General features: G+C 38.9%; 2 protein-coding genes across 2 annotated transcripts; both read right to left on the bottom strand.

The window, feature by feature from the left end:
* Nucleotides 1–3,922: 3,922 nt before the first annotated feature.
* LOC126373186 (chymotrypsin-1-like) lies at nucleotides 3,923–12,319 on the bottom strand. The gene is made up of 5 exons (XM_050019230.1): nucleotides 12,236–12,319; nucleotides 10,984–11,221; nucleotides 9,758–9,992; nucleotides 4,927–5,109; nucleotides 3,923–4,113 (listed from the first exon to the last, which is right to left on the bottom strand). The coding sequence occupies exons 1-5, from the start codon at nucleotides 12,285–12,287 to the stop codon at nucleotides 3,967–3,969; spliced, it is 855 nt and encodes a 284-aa protein (XP_049875187.1). The 5' UTR covers nucleotides 12,288–12,319; the 3' UTR covers nucleotides 3,923–3,966.
* A 1,338-nt stretch (nucleotides 12,320–13,657) lies between these two features.
* LOC126373248 (chymotrypsin-1-like) lies at nucleotides 13,658–19,763 on the bottom strand. The gene is made up of 5 exons (XM_050019311.1): nucleotides 19,672–19,763; nucleotides 19,224–19,452; nucleotides 18,876–19,116; nucleotides 17,404–17,571; nucleotides 13,658–15,434 (listed from the first exon to the last, which is right to left on the bottom strand). The coding sequence occupies exons 1-5, from the start codon at nucleotides 19,724–19,726 to the stop codon at nucleotides 15,267–15,269; spliced, it is 861 nt and encodes a 286-aa protein (XP_049875268.1). The 5' UTR covers nucleotides 19,727–19,763; the 3' UTR covers nucleotides 13,658–15,266.
* Nucleotides 19,764–20,442: the final 679 nt, after the last annotated feature.

The following is a 20,442-nucleotide window of genomic DNA, read 5'->3' as shown; positions in this document are numbered from 1 at the left end:
TAACCCCCACTGTACTTACTTACATTTTGACGGGGAAGTAAAATAGTCAACCCATACTCTCACCAACCCGCTAAGGAGCAGCGTGGTTGAGTGTCATAGGTACGTACCTAGTGTTAGACAGAAAACAATCGATCAGCGTAATCTCGACTGGACACATCACTATGCTGATGAAAGTCACAAAGGCTCAACACTAGCTACTTTGACAGATCTAATTCTCACGTAAAATGTTATATTTATTAAAATATAATCACTAATTGTACTGAATTAGTCGATCTGTTTAATAGTTGGTAGGTGTAGACACTTTATATGTGTTATACCTCCTCCGGTTTATTGAAGAAACCCTTACCACACCCCGGACACTTTATGAACACAATTCGTTTTACACAGACACGTTTTACAATGACGTTATCTACACGCGCATCTGTGTGTGTGACGTCTGACGCCCATACAATTGAAGTCTAAAGTAAAACCGAGGGGGGTGAGGTAAAAGTAGTTCAGCCGTTGGTGGGGAGCGGAGAATTGCCAATCTGTACGTAGTTTTATTCTTTTTTTATGCCCATACACCATATGTGGGACATATAAAAGGGTATTTATCTTAATACTAGTAACGTACATAAGTTTCCAATCTAAACATTGTGTTTACCAAACAAACGACCTCCGTGGTCCAGTGGTTGAGCGTTGAGCTCATGATCCGGAGGTCCTCGGTTCGATTCCCGGTGGGGACATATCACAAACAATACTTTGTGGTCCCTAGTTTGGTTAGGACATTACAGGCTGATCACCTGATTGTCCGAAAGTAAGATCATCCGTGCTTCGGAAGGCACGTTAAGCCGTTGGTCCCGGTTACTACTTACTGATGTAAGTAAGTAGTCGTTACATGAGCCATGTCAGGGGCCTTTGGCGGCTCAATAGTAACCCTGACACCAGGGTTGATGAGGTTGGTACTCCACCTCACAACCCACACGATAGAAGAAGAACCAAACAAACATACAAAATATTTTTAACAGTTTTACTAAACGTCGGAAATTTTGAAATTCCTAATTAAACGACCGACGTTAAAAAATCAGCATACCTGTACCTACGTAGGGACATAGAACAAATAATTTATTATCTAGAGCTATTTAGTACCTAGGTATTTAGTATTCGTAATCATTTAATATATCAAGTATGCTATTTATATAAATTAAAAAATATAGATATACCGTTACGAAAACTTTCGTGTGCGTTACCCCAACAAGAAAGTATCTCCTAGAGTTATATGAGTAGAACGTATAGTTGGTGCCTTATCTGCTGTAAATGTGCCCCCACATAAAAAATGTGTGCCCCCTGTCGTTTCGAAAAAAAATCGAAAAAACGATTCTTGCTGGGGTAACGTTTTTCTAGCAGGAAAATTCTAAACGAATGATCGGAGAGAGAAAAACTGTGCATGGCCAGATAGCTTATATGTGTGCCAAAATGTGCCCCCAAAAATAAAATCTGTGCCCCTTCAGATTTTCGAGATATTGCATTTCCTGCTGGAGTAACGTTTTGATGAATAGTATATCTCTAAAACCATTGCATGTGCCCCTGTAGAATAAACATACGCGAGTAGCTCTTAATGTGTGCCCCTTTGTGCCCCAATTAGATTTTAGAAAATATTTATAGTTTTCAAGTTATCGCGGTTTTATGAAAACCCGAAAAAACATCGCAGCGCCTAAATGAGACAAGGCATAACTTCGCTGAAAACTGTATTCGGTCTTTCTTGACGCTAATAATAACCATACAAAGTTTCAAAAATGTTCATGCATGCGTTTTTGAATAATCTTGCTCAAATTAAAAACGATGGTGTCATAACTTTGACGGCAAAATACAAGGAACTGGCACAATCCCAGATGTGTAGGTGTAAACCAAAATCTTGTGCCTTTAGTCAAAAATATATGGTGAAAATATTGAGCTTCAAATGTTACGCATTAAGTAAATATAAACAAAAAACCAAAATATGTAAACAACGGCTGGTTATCCGACCAAATCTGAATGACTACTAAAAAGCGACGGATTCATACATATCGATGACCTTCTTTACTTTACTCACTAACCGGTTCACACGTGTTGTGCCTGAGTACACTGAAGTAGAAAAGTAATAACTAATAAAATAAAGTTGTTATTGGATTATATTTTAATAGCTGTTTCTATGACCTTACACATGATTAAGTACATTTATAAGAGCCATTTTCAAATAAAATGTACATGTGACTAACATGCTCAAAATCGTGACCAAACTGTTTTGTGACATACCTGTATTTTTATACTAATGTAAGTCACATTTATTGTAAAGCAGAGTTAAAACTATGTCCTACTGCTCAAATTGAGCAGGGTCCGGCAGGGGAGCTAAAATGCAGGTTTAATGATCAAATTTAGCATTTATTCGAAACCTCCAAATTATTATTTTAAAAAATTACACTAAAACTCTTTTATATCTATTTTCCGTAAATGTCGGATTTATTTATTAGTGAAATGTTTAGTAATTATAATTATGTTAGGCTATGAAAAACTGATCTGTGATTTAAATAATAATGACTACACAACGTGCAAATAATTTATAATATTTATAGGTAGGAAATTTGATCTGTGATTTGATGCAATAATTACTTTAAGAATTAAAATTAAGGGAATAAAAATAATAATTTCCACATCAACAAGCTGTTTCATTTATATAGTCACAAGGTGCATTTAATATATTTTTTAATTAGCCCTCAAAACTTTTGAACGCGACTGTAAGGACAACAGCTTAGGTATAATACGTCCAATAAAGAAGGTCCTCGTTAAGTATGAATCCGTCGCTTTTTAGTAGTCATTCAGATTTGGTCGGATAACCAGCCGTTGTTTACATATTTTGGTTTTTTGTTTATATTTACTTAATGCGTAACATTTGAAGCTCAATATTTTCACCATATATTTTTGACTAAAGGCACAAGATTTTGGTTTACACCTACACATCTGGGATTGTGCCAGTTCCTTGTATTTTGCCGTCAAAGTTATGACACCATCGTTTTTAATTTGAGCAAGATTATTCAAAAACGCATGCATGAACATTTTTGAAACTTTGTATGGTTATTATTAGCGTCAAGAAAGACCGAATACAGTTTTCAGCGAAGTTATGCCTTGTCTCATTTAGGCGCTGCGATGTTTTTTCGGGTTTTCATAAAACCGCGATAACTTGAAAACTATAAATATTTTCTAAAATCTAATTGGGGCACAAAGGGGCACACATTAAGAGCTACTCGCGTATGTTTATTCTACAGGGGCACATGCAATGGTTTTAGAGATATACTATTCATCAAAACGTTACTCCAGCAGGAAATGCAATATCTCGAAAATCTGAAGGGGCACAGATTTTATTTTTGGGGGCACATTTTGGCACACATATAAGCTATCTGGCCATGCACAGTTTTTCTCTCTCCGATCATTCGTTTAGAATTTTCCTGCTAGAAAAACGTTACCCCAGCAAGAATCGTTTTTTCGATTTTTTTTCGAAACGACAGGGGGCACACATTTTTTATGTGGGGGCACATTTACAGCAGATAAGGCACCAACTATACGTTCTACTCATATAACTCTAGGAGATACTTTCTTGTTGGGGTAACGCACACAAAACTTTCGGGGACAATAAGTACAAACCATGATTCTGAGTTGATATCAAGTGGAATTTACCGTCGCAAAAGTATCTAAATGAATATAATTTTTTAAAATCACTAAAATTTTCATGATTTTTCTGACAGGAGAATCCAATTGATATCAACTCAGAATCATGGTCTGAATCATTCCTCAATTTTTAGATGAATTTCTTCAATGTGGCCTTTTTAACCACGCATTTAGAAGAATGTTGAAATGACAATCGCGCGCGACTTGTCTCGTAAAACCTGTAGTGAATAAAACAAAAAAAATTTAGATACTTTTTATTATCAAAATGGTTGTCAATGGTTCAGGTTAGACGACGTGTTGCCGTAGCCAGGACTCGTACGCGCTGACTCGTACGAACATATCGGGAGCGCCGCGTGCGCAGGGAAGGCCCCACGACACGATACCGATCTGCTGGCCGTTATCAACACGGACCAGCGCGCTGCCAGAGTCACCCTGAAACGATACCATGGAGTACATGCGACATCCATGCGACTGGCCTAATCCGTCCATGCCATGGATGGATTAGGCCAGTCGCACTTTAGACGCGTTGTCGTGAATTAAGATTTGGCGCTGTATTTTGAACCTGACAGAGGGCGGCAGTAACTGTCAGTACTATTCAGAGGCGAAGGACAGGAGTCCTAGTACGGCTTTGAAATAGACTGCTTTGGACGCCATCCCACTTGCGTCAAACAGAGTACTGCGGGACGGAATGCAAGTGGCCACTGCCCTATTTTTTCCTTAAAAAGTAGCATGGAGAATTCTACATCAACAAGAGCGTGACTCTTAAATTAGTGATGGAGTAAAATGTCAACAAAAAACACTTCAGGCCTTCGCCGGTGTGGTCGCTATCCTTCAGTAAGCAATTTTCGCGATTAGTCCTTAGATAACGCTAAAGCCGTGATAGCTCAGTTGGTAGAACGCTTGACTCTCAATGTGAGGTTGCAGGTTCGAATCCCAACACGGCCTAAACCTATAATTTTCAAATTTGTTTTCGAATTCACGTTTGGATCCTTGAACCGCGGTTCGCACCAAACTGGGCACCCTCAGGCCTGTTGTCTTAAATTTTGTATCGGATTAGAGCCGTCAGCGCTCCATATTTGTCCGGTCAAGTAGTCAATGCCATTTGCCAGTCACGTCAACATAAAAAAACATAATTAAAACACATAATAACCGCGGAAATTCAAAACAACGTATAAAAAATACATGCCTTTATGGATAAGTATGACGAATTATGAACATTTGTTCCCGGTCGTATTATCTACTTACGTTGCACATGCCATGTCCAGCTGAATGGAAGGTACACAGTTCGATGTGCGGTTCGACCGGCGGCGGGTCGGGGCGCATGTTGATCGCCGCAGCCACTCTCGGCACCTCCTCCACGCAACGCTGGCCGTCAATGGTCAACGTCTGAAGCTCCAGCAACACGGCTGAAAGAGATCCTCCTGACACCTGAAGATAATAGGTTCAAAATGTAAATTAACCAGCAACAAGTTCATCCATGATAATTACGTTGAAATATTCCTCCTCTCGTCTCTTTCGCGCTAGGCGATATACGAAGTAAGTATATATGTATATGTCCTGCTTTCATTTTAATGTTTAGGCTAGTTTCCAACTAGTAAACGTCAAAACACGAAATTCAAAAATCGAAATTTAATTTTGGAATTTATATGAAAAAGCACACTGTGACGTTGGCTTTTCGGCGGGAAACGGGAACGGGACAGTTGCTTTCTTCATTGAGTAATCTAAATAATTAATACGAAGTGGTGTTTTGTGGTTAATGATCGCATTAAGTTAGTCGGAAGACATTCGCGAGTGTTATTATATTGGAGTATTCAATGAACAAAGTGTATCTGCCTATTTTCGCTTCGTGCCGGGAAGCCGTTTCATAACTCAAAAGTTTATGCGGACTTTTGAGTTAATTCGTTTGGGGTTCGGAGTAGGAGTCTACTCCGAGGGTGGGGGCTTAGGTTTCATCATCATCACCTTTCATCATTTCATTAATCATCAAGAAAAAAAAATACGTCAGAAAAATACGTCAAAAAAAAAATGGCTGTATGGGCATAGTTCCCTTTGCCTTACCCTTCGGGGAAAACCAAAAAAAAAAAAACACTGTGACGTCATGGGAAAACTTGATAAAATGTCGGGCTTATTATTACGTTTTCCTTGATTACAATTAATAAATAAGTTAAATACAAAAAAAAGGAATGTTTTTTGTTCGTTTTAGATCTGTCTTGATTTAGTAATCACAATTCTGTACCGTCGGTGAAAAGTAATACAAGTCCAAAATTCAAGTTTTGAGAAAATCGAGTTTAAAGTTTAAAAAATTCTAGCTCGCGACTTATAAGGAATAATGGAACAGAAGTTAGATGTGTCGATAGGTGATGATGGAAGGTTTCTTTTCTAATATTTAGTTATATTTAGAACCTAAACAGAAATGGTAGAGGATCAAAATAAATTACATGTATCAGTTGACACCAACTTTTATACTGTGTAAATTGATACAAGTCTAGTTATACCTTTTTACACACATAACTATACAAAAGTCATCGTTGATATATCATATTTCAATTAATAATTTTACAGTCTTATTCTACAAAAAACAAAATGTCTTGGTTGAAAGTTTATTTCATAAAGTTGTAGAAAGGCAAAATTCTATTTATTTTCTTTAAAAAGTAAAGAAAAGTAACTTATATCAATTGACACCAACGATAAACTATAACGAATTTGTGTCAAGTGGTTTAACATGACTTATTTTTTCGGTTTTATTGTGTAAAATGATACATGTTTTTACGAATTTCTAGTAATAAATACATATAAAGATGGTACACGTATATATAGTGTAAGGTGTCGATAATAATATATTTTTGTTATGATTTTACTCTCAAAACTCATAAATAACCGGTCCAAACCACCACTGCTGCCCGCTACAAACACATTTTGTCCACTACACTACGCCCCTAATCAAAACCACTTTTTTCCACCCCTAACAAATGAAGGTAAGAGAAATCATATTAAGACTGGTCATTAGGAATGTTTTGGGCTAGCCTGGCAGTATGGCCTGAAGATAAAGGTGATGTACCTACTTACTTTTAAACCAAAATCACACAAACCGGTAAGTGTTACTTCTTTCCTGCTGAAACTATTTAAAAGATCACAACTCATTCCACAATTAAAATCCCCTAAAGTAAAGTAACATTCAATATAAATGGGGATATGAGACTGAGGGAGTCTCATATCCCCATTTAAACGCGGTAAGAACCCGTTATTATGTGTTTTAATTATGATAATAACCGCGTAAACTTAAAACAATGTATAAACATTCGATATTTCGAATTATCAAAATTCCCGGTCTAATGGTAGCCCGCAACATTGACAAAACGATAAACGGAGTCGAATCAATGTTGACGATAAGAATAGGTAGTGAAAATGAAGATCATTGGTTCACCTCCAAACCTATAGGTTACACAGGGCTATCCTCAGGGTAGGCCTTATCACCTTTACCATGGTCTGTTATGGTTAAGCTAAATGAGCTCGTTTCCGTAAAACTCTACACGTAAGCACACGTGGGGGACTTTCCGCGTATCCTCGCGTATGGACCACTATTGTGAAGTGGGCAAACTTCCCACTATATCATCATCATCCTCCTGCCCTTATCTCACTCTAGGTGGGGTCGGCACAACATGTATGGGCAAATGTCCCATCTTCTTCTTCTTCTATCGTGTGGATTGTGAGGTGAATTACCAACCCCATCAACCCTGGTGTCAGGGTTATAACTGAGCCGCCATAGGCCCCTGACTTGACTCAATGAATACTCGAATGTCCCATATGTAATGTTATTTTAATGGGCTCAGTTTTCCACATAAACGCAAGTGGTCCATTATGCGTGCATTTATTGACTATGTAAGCCTACTAACTCCTTACAGAAGCTCAAATACCTCCTGGGATTTTTACAAACTTTGTGACCTGGTTTAATTAAGGGGTTGTGCCCGTGGTGTTGCCAATTATTTATTCTAATCTAATCTATCCTACAAGATCCCACTGCTGTGCAAAGGCCTCCCCTTCCTCTTTCCAGTTTTCACAGTCCTGTGCGTAATTCTCTCTTATGTAATCAAAATACAGAAAAAAATATTAACGGTGGTGCTCAAGACTTCAGAGTAGTTATTCCGTTTATAAAAATGAGGTAGCTCGACAAATTTACACCATTCAACGTGTTTGAGAAACTGGTAATCTTCTCTTGAGAAGATGTGGCAGATCCCGATGCTGCCGATGCCGAGCTGGATCCCAGTAGGACCTTATCCCCAAAAGTATGTACGATCATCTACGGCTGTGTAGGTTCAAAAATACCACTACCGGCGCTCGCATCAAAGATCTAACCAGCGTGTATTTAATAGCTTGCATATTAATTGGAGCTCGATAATATTTGGAGCCATTATTTCACGTCTACAACCTCCTTAACAATTAAGGCAGCGTTCAATCTGCCACCGCTTAACCTGCATGTAATCAAGAAAACTATGTAAAACAGCTATGCTTCGGGCTAAGGGAAGGAGACTAACGACAGTTATGACAAATCTCAAATACCTCTTGACTAACCCTGCCATGGTGATAACGACGCCATGATCAGGGCCCACAACTTATTGAGGTACTGTAATTAAGTACTACAAGGTGGCTATAGCAGAAAGAGAAAAATACGGTTTGGTCTGAAGTACTAACTTAACCTATACCCATTCGCAATGCGGATCAGATATGGTTTGCTGTGGCTCTAGACAAAATGTCTCCCCATAGACAGGTTTATGCGGAGGTCACCCTAGGATACACACTGGTGGCGCATGGAATCGAACTTGTATGTATCATTATACACGACACGTTATTGATATCCAAGATGGTATTTTCTGAAATATTTTGATATATATTAATTTATATTACTTTTCACGAAAAAATAAATTTGGTGTTTCATGTTACAACTAAAATTATATCATTAAACACGGACCGTGAGAATTCAAGGATTGCGTGTATTTTAATATATGTTGAGTTGCATTTACTTACACCAAAATATTTAATGAAAATGTTCATTTTACTTTAATACAAGTTAAGATGAATTATGTTACACGTGATATATCAGCATGAATCCTTCACAAACAGTACTTATATCACTGAACACAAAAATTATCTCCGTATTTATAATAGCTACAGTTACGAGAATTAGACAGAAAGAAAGAGAATTTTTTGAACATGAAGTGTGTGCTAATAACTCAAAAGTGATACAACTCGAGTTGTATTACTTTTCACCGACGGTACAGAATTTATCTTGAACCTACACGATCCAATTGCTGTGTTCTGTTGTTGTGTTTTGTTGTATACCCTACCCTACCCTATGTATTTATTTTACGTTTGTAGGAAATTGAGACGCGTTAAAACATCCTGTATTCGCAGCGTAAGACCGGTTTGTTGATGAGCGACTGCATGTAGCAGCGAATGCCTACAGACGGTCATGTGATTTCTGTTTGCTACCTACCTGTTTCTATTATAATTAAGTAAGCTCCTGGGTGAATGGTAAAGATTTGTTTTTTGTAAGTTCTTCAAATGTAATAATGAGAAATCGTGGCGTATGCCGAAGAAGAAAGCATCGAGACAAAACTGTTTAGGTTTAGCGATGTTTGTAAACCAATCTTTGTATAATTTATGAAGTGTTACATAAGTACATGACATACATAAACAGCCTATATACGTCCCACTGCTGGGCACAGGCCTCCCCTCAATCAACCGGAGGTATGGAGCATACTCCACCACGCTGCTCCAATGCGGGTTGGTGGAGGTGTTTTTACAGCTAATAGCCGGTACCAACGGCTTAACGTGCCTTCCGAAGCACGGAATCATCTTACTTTTTCGGACAATCAGGTGATTCAAGCCTGAAAAGTCCTTACCAAACAAAGGTCTCACAAAGTGATTTCGACAATTTCCCCATCGGGAATCGAACCCGGACCTCCAGATCGTGAGCCCAATGCTCTAAACACTAGACCACGGAGGTTGTGAATATGAAGTGTTAAAAATAAAAAAAAATTAAGTATATGAATACTCTACCCCTATGTGTATGTCTTACCCTAGTCCTTCCCCAACCAGCAGCTCTGCCGATGACGCCGGCAGGTACGAAGCTGAAGCTCAGCTGGACGGGGGCAACAACCGCGTTGAACTGAATGTCGGCAGAGGTGATAAGGAGTCCGATGTCGTTCTTGATCGTCTGGTGGACATAGTTCTGGTGTGTGACGTTGCGTTGGAGCGCGTATGTGGACCCGCCGGTATTCCAGCGGTTCGTACCCACTGTCACTCGGAGAGAGCTGTGGAAGGCAGATTTACAAGTCAAGTCATGCATGTTTTTTCTTTTTTTGGCATGATTTATTGTAGGTTTGCCGCAGATGGCATTAGCTACTTGGCTGGAAAAATAGGGAGCGCTGAGGGTACTCACTCAACAGCCTCCGTGGTCTAGTGGTTAGAGCGTTAGGCTCACGATCTGGAGGTCCGGGTTCGATTCCCGATGGGGACATTGTCGAAATCACTTTGTGAGACTGTCCTTTGTTTTGTAAGGACTTTTCAGGCTTGAATCACCTGATTGTCCGAAAAAGTAAGATGATTCCGTGCTTCGGAGGGCACGTTAAGCCGTTGGTCTCGGCTATTAGCCGTAAAAACACCTCCACCAACTCGCAGTGGAGCAGCGTGGTGGAGTATGCTCCGTACCCCCTCCGGTTGATTGAGGGGAGGCTTGTGCCCAGCAGTGTGGGTCGTAAATAGGTAGTTTATGAGGGTACTCACACAGAGAAAGGCCCACTGCCCAGTTGGGCTAGAATTTCGGCTCTGGGCGTCGTCTGTGAGGATTATATTATTTAAAAGAATTAATCGACTCTAGTGATTGCCATGATCACGCCCACTAACTTGCTGTTAGACTCCATGGTCCCACTGAGCCTTTGTCCTTGACGTATCGGGCAGGATGGTTTGGGAATGCAATCCCGACTCGAAATCAAAATTTTCGGGATCTCGTCTAGTTCATAAAAAAAAATGTAAAGTGTAGGATGGCTTAAAACGATGAAAACTGTTTGTTTGTGATAGTTAGGTAAACAAAAACTTTTATTCTCCAATATTACTAACTTAATAATTCAGTTTTCTTTGGAAATCAGCATAATCAAAACAAAAAGTATAACTCAAGGAGATTCGCATAATCCCGTCATCTCGCATTCGGGATTGATTCCGACAAAATAGACGAGATTCCGCGAGATTGCATTCCCTTTTGGGTAGGCAAATAACCGCTTTAAAGTGTTTGGGGTGTGGTCTTACCTAACAAGGCTGCCCCCGCTGAAGGCAGCCTGGATGCAATGAGCAGCGGTGAGTACAGAGCGCGCACTGATCACGGAGCCCCCACAGAGGAAGCTCCTGATCAGCAGACCAGATGACATCGCCACCATGTAAGGAACGCTACCGACCTCCGCTGGAACGCCACCCACGATGCGGGCATGTTCGTTGACATGGTAGAATAAGTCTGAGTCTTCAGACTGAGGTGTTGGGTTTGGGACCGCTGCGAATGGAGAAAAAACCAAAATACTTAAATTCGTACCTCATCATCAATTCCCTAGCGTTATCCCGTTTTTCACAGGGTCCGCTTACCTAACCTGAAGATTTGACAGGTCCGGTTTTTTATGGAAGCGACTGCCTGTCTGACCTTCCAACCCGCGAAGGAAAACCAGCCCAATACAGGTTAGATCACATACCTCCGAAAATGCATTTCTCGGGAATGTGGGTTTCCTCAAGATGTTTTCCTTCACCGCTAAGCACGTGATAATCATTTAAGATCCAAGCATGACTTCGAAAATAAATTCGACAATCAATGTTTTAGGCCAGTGCTGTGTGTGTTTACCTAACGGGGACCACCCGTTCAAACCCCCGGATTGCTCCAATGACGAGTCATTTAAATATTGTTTTGTTTTATGACGTAAAAGTAGCAAATGAGGTATTATAGAATAAATAGGTCTAATACTATTTACTTATGTAAAGAGGGCGAATCTGTCGGAATGTAATCCAAGTCATCTTTAGTTTATTCACGTTAGTTTTAATAATCATTTTTAATATTACTTATCGATTAAAAGAACCGATATTTTTTGACGCAGTGGGTACACGGGTAAACAGGAATTACCCATACACCTAGGTGAAGCCAGTAGGTGCACGGATAGCGAGGGATTTATCTTAAGTGCAGTTTTCACTAACACAAGAATTGGCACCACCATTATAGATCGCTAGCCATAGAGGCAGTCAATCAGCTCGCGACACCAAACACTTCAGGACCCCGATACCGACCCCGCCGGCGTGGTCGACGATTTCCCTCAATCAGCGCTTATCGCTATCGGCTATAGAGCCGAGGTTCGCGTCCAACTGGGCACCCTCAGGCCTGTTGTCTTAAACGTTGTACCGGGTGAGAGCCTCCAGCGCTAGTTAATGCCATCTGCGGCAAATCTACAATAAGTCATGTCAAAAAAAGAAAAAAACCATTAAGGTAGATGGTTGCCATTATTCAAAATTGTTCAATAAAACTCACCAAAGCTCCCAGATAAGAGCGTAACAAGCAGTATCCCAACTTTGACACCCATTTTGTTAATTTCCTAAAAATGATTTAGTGCAAAACGATATTGCTATCGTTATATATATGAAAACTAGTAACCGGCCTTCGGTTTCTGTTGAATTTAAGTCTACATACTTACATAAACTCACGCTCGCAATCCCTAATGGGGTGAGCAGGGTCACAAGTACCCATACCACCAGTGGTGGCCCTATGGCGGTGCGAGTTGTGCCACCGCACCGGGAGCTGCAATAGGGGTGCCAAAATCTGGTTCACCCTGGCTGCAAACTGCAACAACTATTGAGCCAAACCATTCTTATTTAATTTAGTTTTAGCAAAATTTCAGAACATTTTATCCAAAAAGTTTAAATTCTCATACATTGACTAAAAATACAGTTTTCTCAAAATTTTCAACAGTTTTTGCACGGTCGCATCCCCCAATTTTGACACCATCTGAAGAGTTTTTGCGCCCCCTTTCAGGAGACACCCTGCTTGTCGCGATACGAGCGCTGGAAAGAAAAAATATAAAACCTTTCTTATTAAAAACGAAAAATATTATTCGTTCCAATCATTCACTCTCTCTTCCATTTTAAATTCGTGTCGAAACAACACGTTCTCTGTAACATTTTTTACCAAAAAAGAATAAACCTTGAAAATTGCCGTTACAAACTCTTTTATGTCTTTTTTTAGACACAAACTAAAACTTCATCGGGTCAGATTGCGGCCATATAAAACTCATACTCATGCCGTGAACAACATTTAAAAAAAAATTAAAATGTTAATTTCAGTGGCCGTAAATCGAAAAAAAATGTACTTTATTAATGGATGAGGGGTGCCATTTTGAGGTCTGGTACCACGTAGATATTTTATTAGGGTCGCCACTGCATACCACCCCATACAAAGACAACTTGCAGCCATTGTAAATACGAAGTCCTAAGATCGTGAAATAAATTGCAAATGATTACGAAAACAGTAAGTAATTGAAAATGTATGGGAAGTCAAGCCCATACATTTTCATTGACAAGTCAAAGTATGGGATTACATTTTCATCACTGTCATTGTCGCTTTTCAAAATCAATTGTTAGGCTACTTTCCAACTAGTCAGAAATTACTTACTATGGAATTCGTATGAAAAAATACTTACTCACTGTGACGTCATAGAAAATGTGACAAAATGTCGTACTTATTTTTACATTTTTCTTTATTAAAATTCATAAATAAGTAAGTTGAATAGAAAAGAAAACGTTTTTTGTCACCTTTAGATCTGTCTTTATTTCTCTTCTATCTTTGACCTAGGAAACTATCCAATTGTCGTAGGGAGGATACTTTGTCGTCTGCCTATGACGATGGAGATTGTAAGCGTGAAGCTTTGCGATATTATGTCAAACAAACATACAATAATTATATTTGGTACAATATAATTTTATTATAAGTAAGTAATAGTAATTATTTAACAATCTAAACACATCAAAATATTATCACCGAATTAATTGATAAATATTATTGATGGTGGATTTCTGAAATGTCGTCAATTTACGTAATAAGTAATTAAAATGCAGAATAAAATTAGGTACTTTACTGATAAAATAACAACACGTAATATCACGAGCATCACGCCTGTATTCCCGAAGGGGTAGGCAGCGGTGTATGAGGAGTGAGTGTGTGGGAGGTGTACCTATTGCCACAGAATAAGGAATAATACGTAGATAATGTATGTACACCATTAACACATGTTTATGGAACACGATGTTCGTGCATCACCCACAGGGTCCACATAATATCAGCGTCGTGGTTCACGCCGCGACTTGTGCTAAGTGAGGTCCTTTTATCTCAGGATGTCCACCACCACCTTATGATCATTTCGACAAACATCTGTCTTGCTTTTTTGATTGTTTTAGTGGAAATTTCATATGATGTTGTTGTCTTTTTTGTGTGTATGGCGCCCTTTTATAATAAACTATTTATATTCTATTCTATGTATAGAACGACAACTCTACGCTCCTCACCAACGGCTGAACTACTTTTACCTCACCCCCTCGGTTTTACTTTAGTCTTCAATCGTATGGCGACAGACGTCACACACACAGATGCGCGTGTACGATAACGTAAATGTGTAACAATCCTTCCTGACCGTATTCGGCCACAGCGACTCGACAACTAATGAGAGCGTCGTTCGTGTGCTCTCATGTGACTGACATATCCGATCTTAGCATTAAATGTACGACCGCATTCAATGCACGTCAGCACTCCTCCTAAATAATTATAATTTATGGCAGCAGGTGGTCGCGCCTTGAGCTCGTCTCGTTTCGTATCGAGAAGTCTCTCCTTCTCGAAGTCAAACACCTTGGTGTTCACTGTACGCCTCCATAACGACCGTTCAGCTGCCTCCGCCTCCCATTGCAACGGGTCTACGTCACATCGTTTCATGCACATCTTTGTACCGCAGAATTAGGCCGCCTTGTTTCCGCTTGCCACTCTGAAGTTCCGAATAGAAGATGCGCTTCGTCACTCTGTCATCAGACATCCGGGAGACATGGCCGCACCACCGCAACTGCCGCCGCATTAGATAGGCCTCTATTCCACCAATGCCAATGTGTCAATGTCAATGTGTAGTGTCTGTGTAAAACGAGGTGTTTTGTATGAAGTCTCCGGGGTGTGCTATTGCTAAGTATACCTACACTTCTGCCCACACACCCACCCACTCCTCGGCACCGATGTTTAAATCCCGTGATAGTAACATAAGTAATTACTATTTACCTATGTCATTATGTAAAAACATTACCTTCCTTTGGCAGTCAGGTAAAAATAATCTAATGTTTTAGTAACAAAGGTTTTTTAATTTAGTTAATTTAAGTGTACAGACATCTAACATAAGGTAACTTATATCTAATATAATCATTCATTATAATTGTTTTTTTTTTTATTCGCTTTGCCATTGTCTTTACTGTTATGACAGAATTTGTTTCTTGCAATAATTGATTTTGATTTGATTTGATCACAGAGGCGTCAATCAGCTCTTCTCGATACTTGCTGGTGTAATGTGGGGTTGTATGAAGTCCCATACTCCACTGATCCTGACGAACATGTCTGGGAACCCCAGCGCGCATGGGAAGCCCCAAGAGACGATGCCGATCTGCTGCCCAGTCCGCTCCGACACTAGCGCGCTGCCAGAGTCACCCTGTACAATGTAAACGACATAAGCTTACGATTATAGCCCTATTGGGTCAGAGATACATCCATAGCAAGATGAACTAAGTATCCACAATTCACCGAGCTTTCTGTTAGACCAACGTGATAGGTGGTGAGCCGTATCGCCGTCTACAATGATCGAGGCAACTCAAGTCCGGTACCGGGATTCGAAGTAAGCCGGTGTACCAAAGGACAGTGACTTCTCAATTTAAAAGACAGATTTTATTACCTACTTATCCATCACTAGCTTAACACTTTCAAGGACAGAACGTCTAATGACGTTCCGATTCTAAGGTGTTATACTTTCTATTATGAACCATCAATGACCCATGGTCTCCGCCCGTGAGAGGGTTAATTTAGCACGCGACTCCGTCCGTAATCCGCATGGTCTTTCGGATGTCACGCGCTGCTAAACCCCTGCGCTTTTCTATCAGGGGGTCTAAGCCGTATGAAAGCATTCATTCATTGCAGTTTTGCAAATTGCAATTTATTAAGTGAAAATAATCGATCGATCTAATATCGACTGATACATCACTATGCTCATAAAGTAGGTACTGAACAAGTCGTTCTGCTTAATAGTACCTAGTAAGTATGTCAACACGTTCAGCTGCTTGTCTTCCCGGGCATGTCGTAAAAACCGACAGAGGGATTGTGTCCTCTAACATGACGGACTAATGTTATGGGCGATAGGCTGATCCCTTATTGACATTCAGAATTTGCCTTTCAACTGCTTTAAGACTGAAGAAGAAGAAGTAATTAAACAAAAACTTTACAAAAAAGGTTATTATAAAGTTAGTGATTATTTAGAAGATATGAATGCATGGGATTAACTGTCTGAGAACTGATATTAGGCAGCTAAATTACTCAATTGTATATCAATATTTTATTTTTATTTTTTTTAAAGAACGTCTAGGGCCCTGTGCCGTGGTTTTTCTTGCAGCTTCTTTTCCCCGGCTATACAGGTTGTGAGAAGCTGCAGTAGTTTTAGGCGGATGAGACGTTCGTTATGTAAAAATTGACGATTCAAAGTGTAAACCTACTGAATAAAGATATTTTTGAATTTGAATTTGAATATCACCATAAGGTTCATCATATCCAGCTTGCGACATCGTATCAACAGTGGCTGCCAATTGTCTTTGATTACTTGTGGCTCTGCCCATTCCTTTAGTTTATAAGAATAAAATAAATGTATTGCCAGTAACAATTTACATTTGCAATAAGAACTAGGTAATTATGAATATTACGAATACGGGCAAAAGGAAATGGCTCAGCTTGTGCTGCGATGGAGCCATGCTATGGCGCCATCCAGCGCTGGTTTTCAGTCATTTCCTCTTCCTGGGATATTGTGCGGAAGTAATTGTCAACGAGGGCTAGAGGACATTAAATAGAAATATACAGCAGCTTTATGTATACAGGGTGTTAGTGCCATCGTAACGAAAACTTTGAGGGGTGATTCAGGCCATGATTCTGAGTTGATATCAAGTAGAAATTTCCGTCGCAAAAGTATGGATTGGAAAATAATTAAAAAGAAAAGAAAAATTTTCATGATTTTTTTGACACGAAATTCCACTTGATATCAACTCAGAATCATGGTCTGAACCATCCCCCTCAGTATTCGTTACGGTGTCACTAACACCCCATACCTACTTATATGGCTACCGTATGTACTTGTACGGGTTGTAAGTGTCATCGTAACGAATACTGAGAGGGATGATTCATCTGATTATTCTGAGTTAATATCAAGTGGAATTTTCCATCGCAAAAGTATAGGATTGAAAATAATTTAAAAAAACTAAAAAAAAAACATGAATTTTGCGTCGCAAAATTCCACTTGATTTTAACTCAGAATCATGGCCTGAATCAACCCCCTCAGTATTCGTTACGATGTCACTAACACCCAGTATGTATGTATGTGTGTGTAAGTATGTGATTGTTTAACCCACTGTAAACGAACTTACAAAGCACATGCCATGACCTTGGGTGAGTAGGGCGCAGATCTCGACAGCAGGGTCGATGTGCGGCGCCGGTCCTAGCAACTCCGTCGCCTGGTGAACCCCGGCGATACATTCGTCATCGGTCAGTGTTGTTATGTGAAGATATTGCAGATGTACCGGCGTTACAAAGTTCTGTAACATAACATAACGAGCGACTTTCCAGGGTAGGTTCACCAAAAATAATACAGATGGCGTTGTATAGTCATGATTTTCTTTTGACGTGACTTATTGTAGATTTGCCGCAGATGGCATTAACTACTTGGCCGGACAAATGGGGAGCGCTGAAGGCTCTCATCCGGTGTACAGTCATGAGCAATATCATGTACCCACTGAATTAAGTTTACGAAGGGACTTTAGAACTCTGTCGCACTATCATATTTGATATTTAAAGAGACTTACGGTTTAATTTGTCGAAAAAGTTAATGTGACATGGTTTCAAAGTGTACCTATACATATTAGTACTAGTGACCGTACAGCTTTAACGTGATAATTACTTATTTTCTCATTACTCAGGTAGTAATAATGGCGTTAGCATATATGAACCCAAAAACAAAGAGAAAAGATGCATATGTCTATGAAATTAGAGTGTTAAACGAAGGAAAATATGTACAGCGCCATCTATATTGTTCTTGACAAATGTGCCCTGGAAAGTCTCTCATAGTTACAACATAGGTATATGTTCACATTTATTATTACTTAGTCAGAGGTACATAACATATCCATCACAAGAAAACTAAGTAGGTACACACGGCTCACCGAGATTTTTGTTAAACCAACCGAATCGAGAAAAAAACGTCATATATCGCAAAAAAAATACGTAAGACATAGCTGTATGGGCATAGGTTCCCTTTGCCTTACCCTTCGGGGAAAACCAAAACAAAAAAAAACCAACCGTATCGATCTATAATTAATGGTCGATATCCAACAGTGTTAGCGAAAATGAAGACATAAGTTAGGAAATAAACTAAATACTTAACCGGCTAAACTAAGCTTTACTTACGTAGTTTCAAGGTTTAAGAGTTTAATCTTATCCAAGATATCGCATACCTACTTACAAATAAAACTCATTATTTTGGTCAACCTTGCTTGCTTGTTTGTAATCAACTTAAAATAATTTAATATCAACGAAGAAGCGCCATTTGATATCGTTATCAAACGAAGTAATATTTCAGCAAAACAACAAACAATCCTGAAATAGTCTTAATTTAACATTTCCCGCTAAAACTAATAAAAGAAAATAAATCGATGTTTCCCGCCAAAGGCTAAAAAAAAATTAAATGTCAAAATTTGACAAGGGCTCGACTTTCAAACTTTTAGTGTTGTGATGACAGATGAGTGAGTCAGTCTAGGGAATTAACAAAAATTTAATTTCACTAGGCTGAAGAAAGAATGTCAACTATTAAAAAGTTAATGTAAAATATTTAATAAATTCTTACCTCATCCGTACCCCAGCCTGCGACGTACGATTTTTCGCCCCCATCTACCCACTTCCTTTTCAAAGGTATCACTCCAATTTTATCGTTAAACCTTATATTTTTTGTGGTAATTAGCAGTCCTACGTCATTTTTAATAGTATAAGGTTGATACTCCGGGTGAATGGTATAGTTTGAAAACATAACTTGATTTTTATATAAATTTGCCGTGTATTCGTTAGTGCCCACAATTCCTCTTAACGATCTGTAAAACAAAAATGATTATTTTTAAGTAAATAACATATTATTAATGTTTTTCCCACTATACTTGACCTGAATACGTATTATCAATGGTAAAATACAAATGCTTACGGTAATAATTCGGGCGTGGCATGAATATCCCCATGATCCCATATCATAACTGCTTCAATGCAGTGCGCTGCAGTTAGCACGATGGAACCTCCGCAGACTAATATCCTAAATAAGTCTCCAACAACAAGAGCTACCATATGCGGGGCAAAACCATCTGGAGCAGGTTTTCCACCTACGATGCGTGCGGACGTGAATTCTTTTACATCATAAGGTTTACTGTACGGGAGACCTGGGGATTTTTTTAATTAGTTAGCACCTTCATTACAATTAGTAGTCGTAAGTAGTATGTTGTTTTTGAATATACAATAATAATACTTAAATTGATGGAAAAGGGCTTAAGTTGAGTACATCTTTAACCCCTATTTTTTAACTTCAAAACTATAAATCAAAAATAAAAACCAAATTTGAAATAAGTAATTAAGTATAATTTAACAAATAGTTATTTTACCATTAATGAAACTAACTGGAATAAATAATAATATTGTATAAAATATTAACGCCATGTTTAAGGAAGTTCACTCACAAAACAATTTCCTTGATATGAACTCAATTGTATTTATACAAATTTATTTCCGTTTATCGGTCCTTTGTACTCTATTTTGTTAATTTACCTTCTTTGGAGGTGGCATTGTTTGGTTTGAAAGATTAATATTGAAGGGCAGATTAAAGATAATACTGAAATCGAACATCATCTTTTACGTAAATAAACAATAAAAGGGGACTGACCGGAGGACAAACAAATGTTATTTTTGTAAATTTAATTATTATATTTTAAGTGTGTTGTATTTTGTATGTATGAATTTTTTTCTGAAATAAAGCGTTATTATTAATATTAATAATTGGATAAGACTTCGTGTAATTAGAGAAATGTAGTGACTAAATAGTAATGATTAAAATAAAAAGGGGACTGGAAATAGCTACGCTTTGGTTTATTGTAAGGGATGTATTATAAAGTATTTTACATATTTGCACGAGAGAAAGCTTAATGTACAATTAATACATTGCGGCTTCCGAATACATACCGCTTAGGGACGGTACTGAAAAGTATTGGTGTCCGAAGGACGTAATATACGATCCCGACGACCCGATTACTCTAGCCATAGAGGCGGCCAATCAGCTCGCGACACCAAACACTCAGGAACCCCCGGTACCGACCCCGCCGGCGTGGTCAACGATTTCCCTCAATCAGCGCATATCGCTATCGACCCGCTAGGGTCGA

This window comes from Pectinophora gossypiella, chromosome 15 (genome assembly GCF_024362695.1).
Source record: "Pectinophora gossypiella chromosome 15, ilPecGoss1.1, whole genome shotgun sequence".
NCBI lineage: Eukaryota > Metazoa > Arthropoda > Insecta > Lepidoptera > Gelechiidae > Pectinophora > Pectinophora gossypiella.
The sequence above is the reverse complement of the archived record's forward strand: the minus strand, read 5'-3'. Positions and strand labels throughout refer to the sequence as shown.

Bases quoted from the DNA above. Each gene is read 5' to 3' on its own strand.
- LOC126373248 (XM_050019311.1), bottom strand. From the start codon at position 19,726: ATGGCGTTAATATTTTATACAATATTATTATTTATTCCAGTTAGTTTC. The intron at 17,572-18,875 runs GTAAGAATTTAT...GTTATGTTACAG, and splicing joins CAGGCTGGGGTACGGATGAG to AACTTTGTAACGCCGGTACA. The intron at 15,435-17,403 runs GTAAGTTCGTTT...TACATTGTACAG, and splicing joins AAGGTCATGGCATGTGCTTT to GGTGACTCTGGCAGCGCGCT.
- LOC126373186 (XM_050019230.1), bottom strand. From the start codon at position 12,287: ATGGGTGTCAAAGTTGGGATACTGCTTGTTACGCTCTTATCTGGGAGC. The intron at 5,110-9,757 runs GTAAGACATACA...TATTATCTTCAG, and splicing joins CTGGTTGGGGAAGGACTAGG to GTGTCAGGAGGATCTCTTTC. The intron at 4,114-4,926 runs GTAAGTAGATAA...GTATCGTTTCAG, and splicing joins CTGGACATGGCATGTGCAAC to GGTGACTCTGGCAGCGCGCT.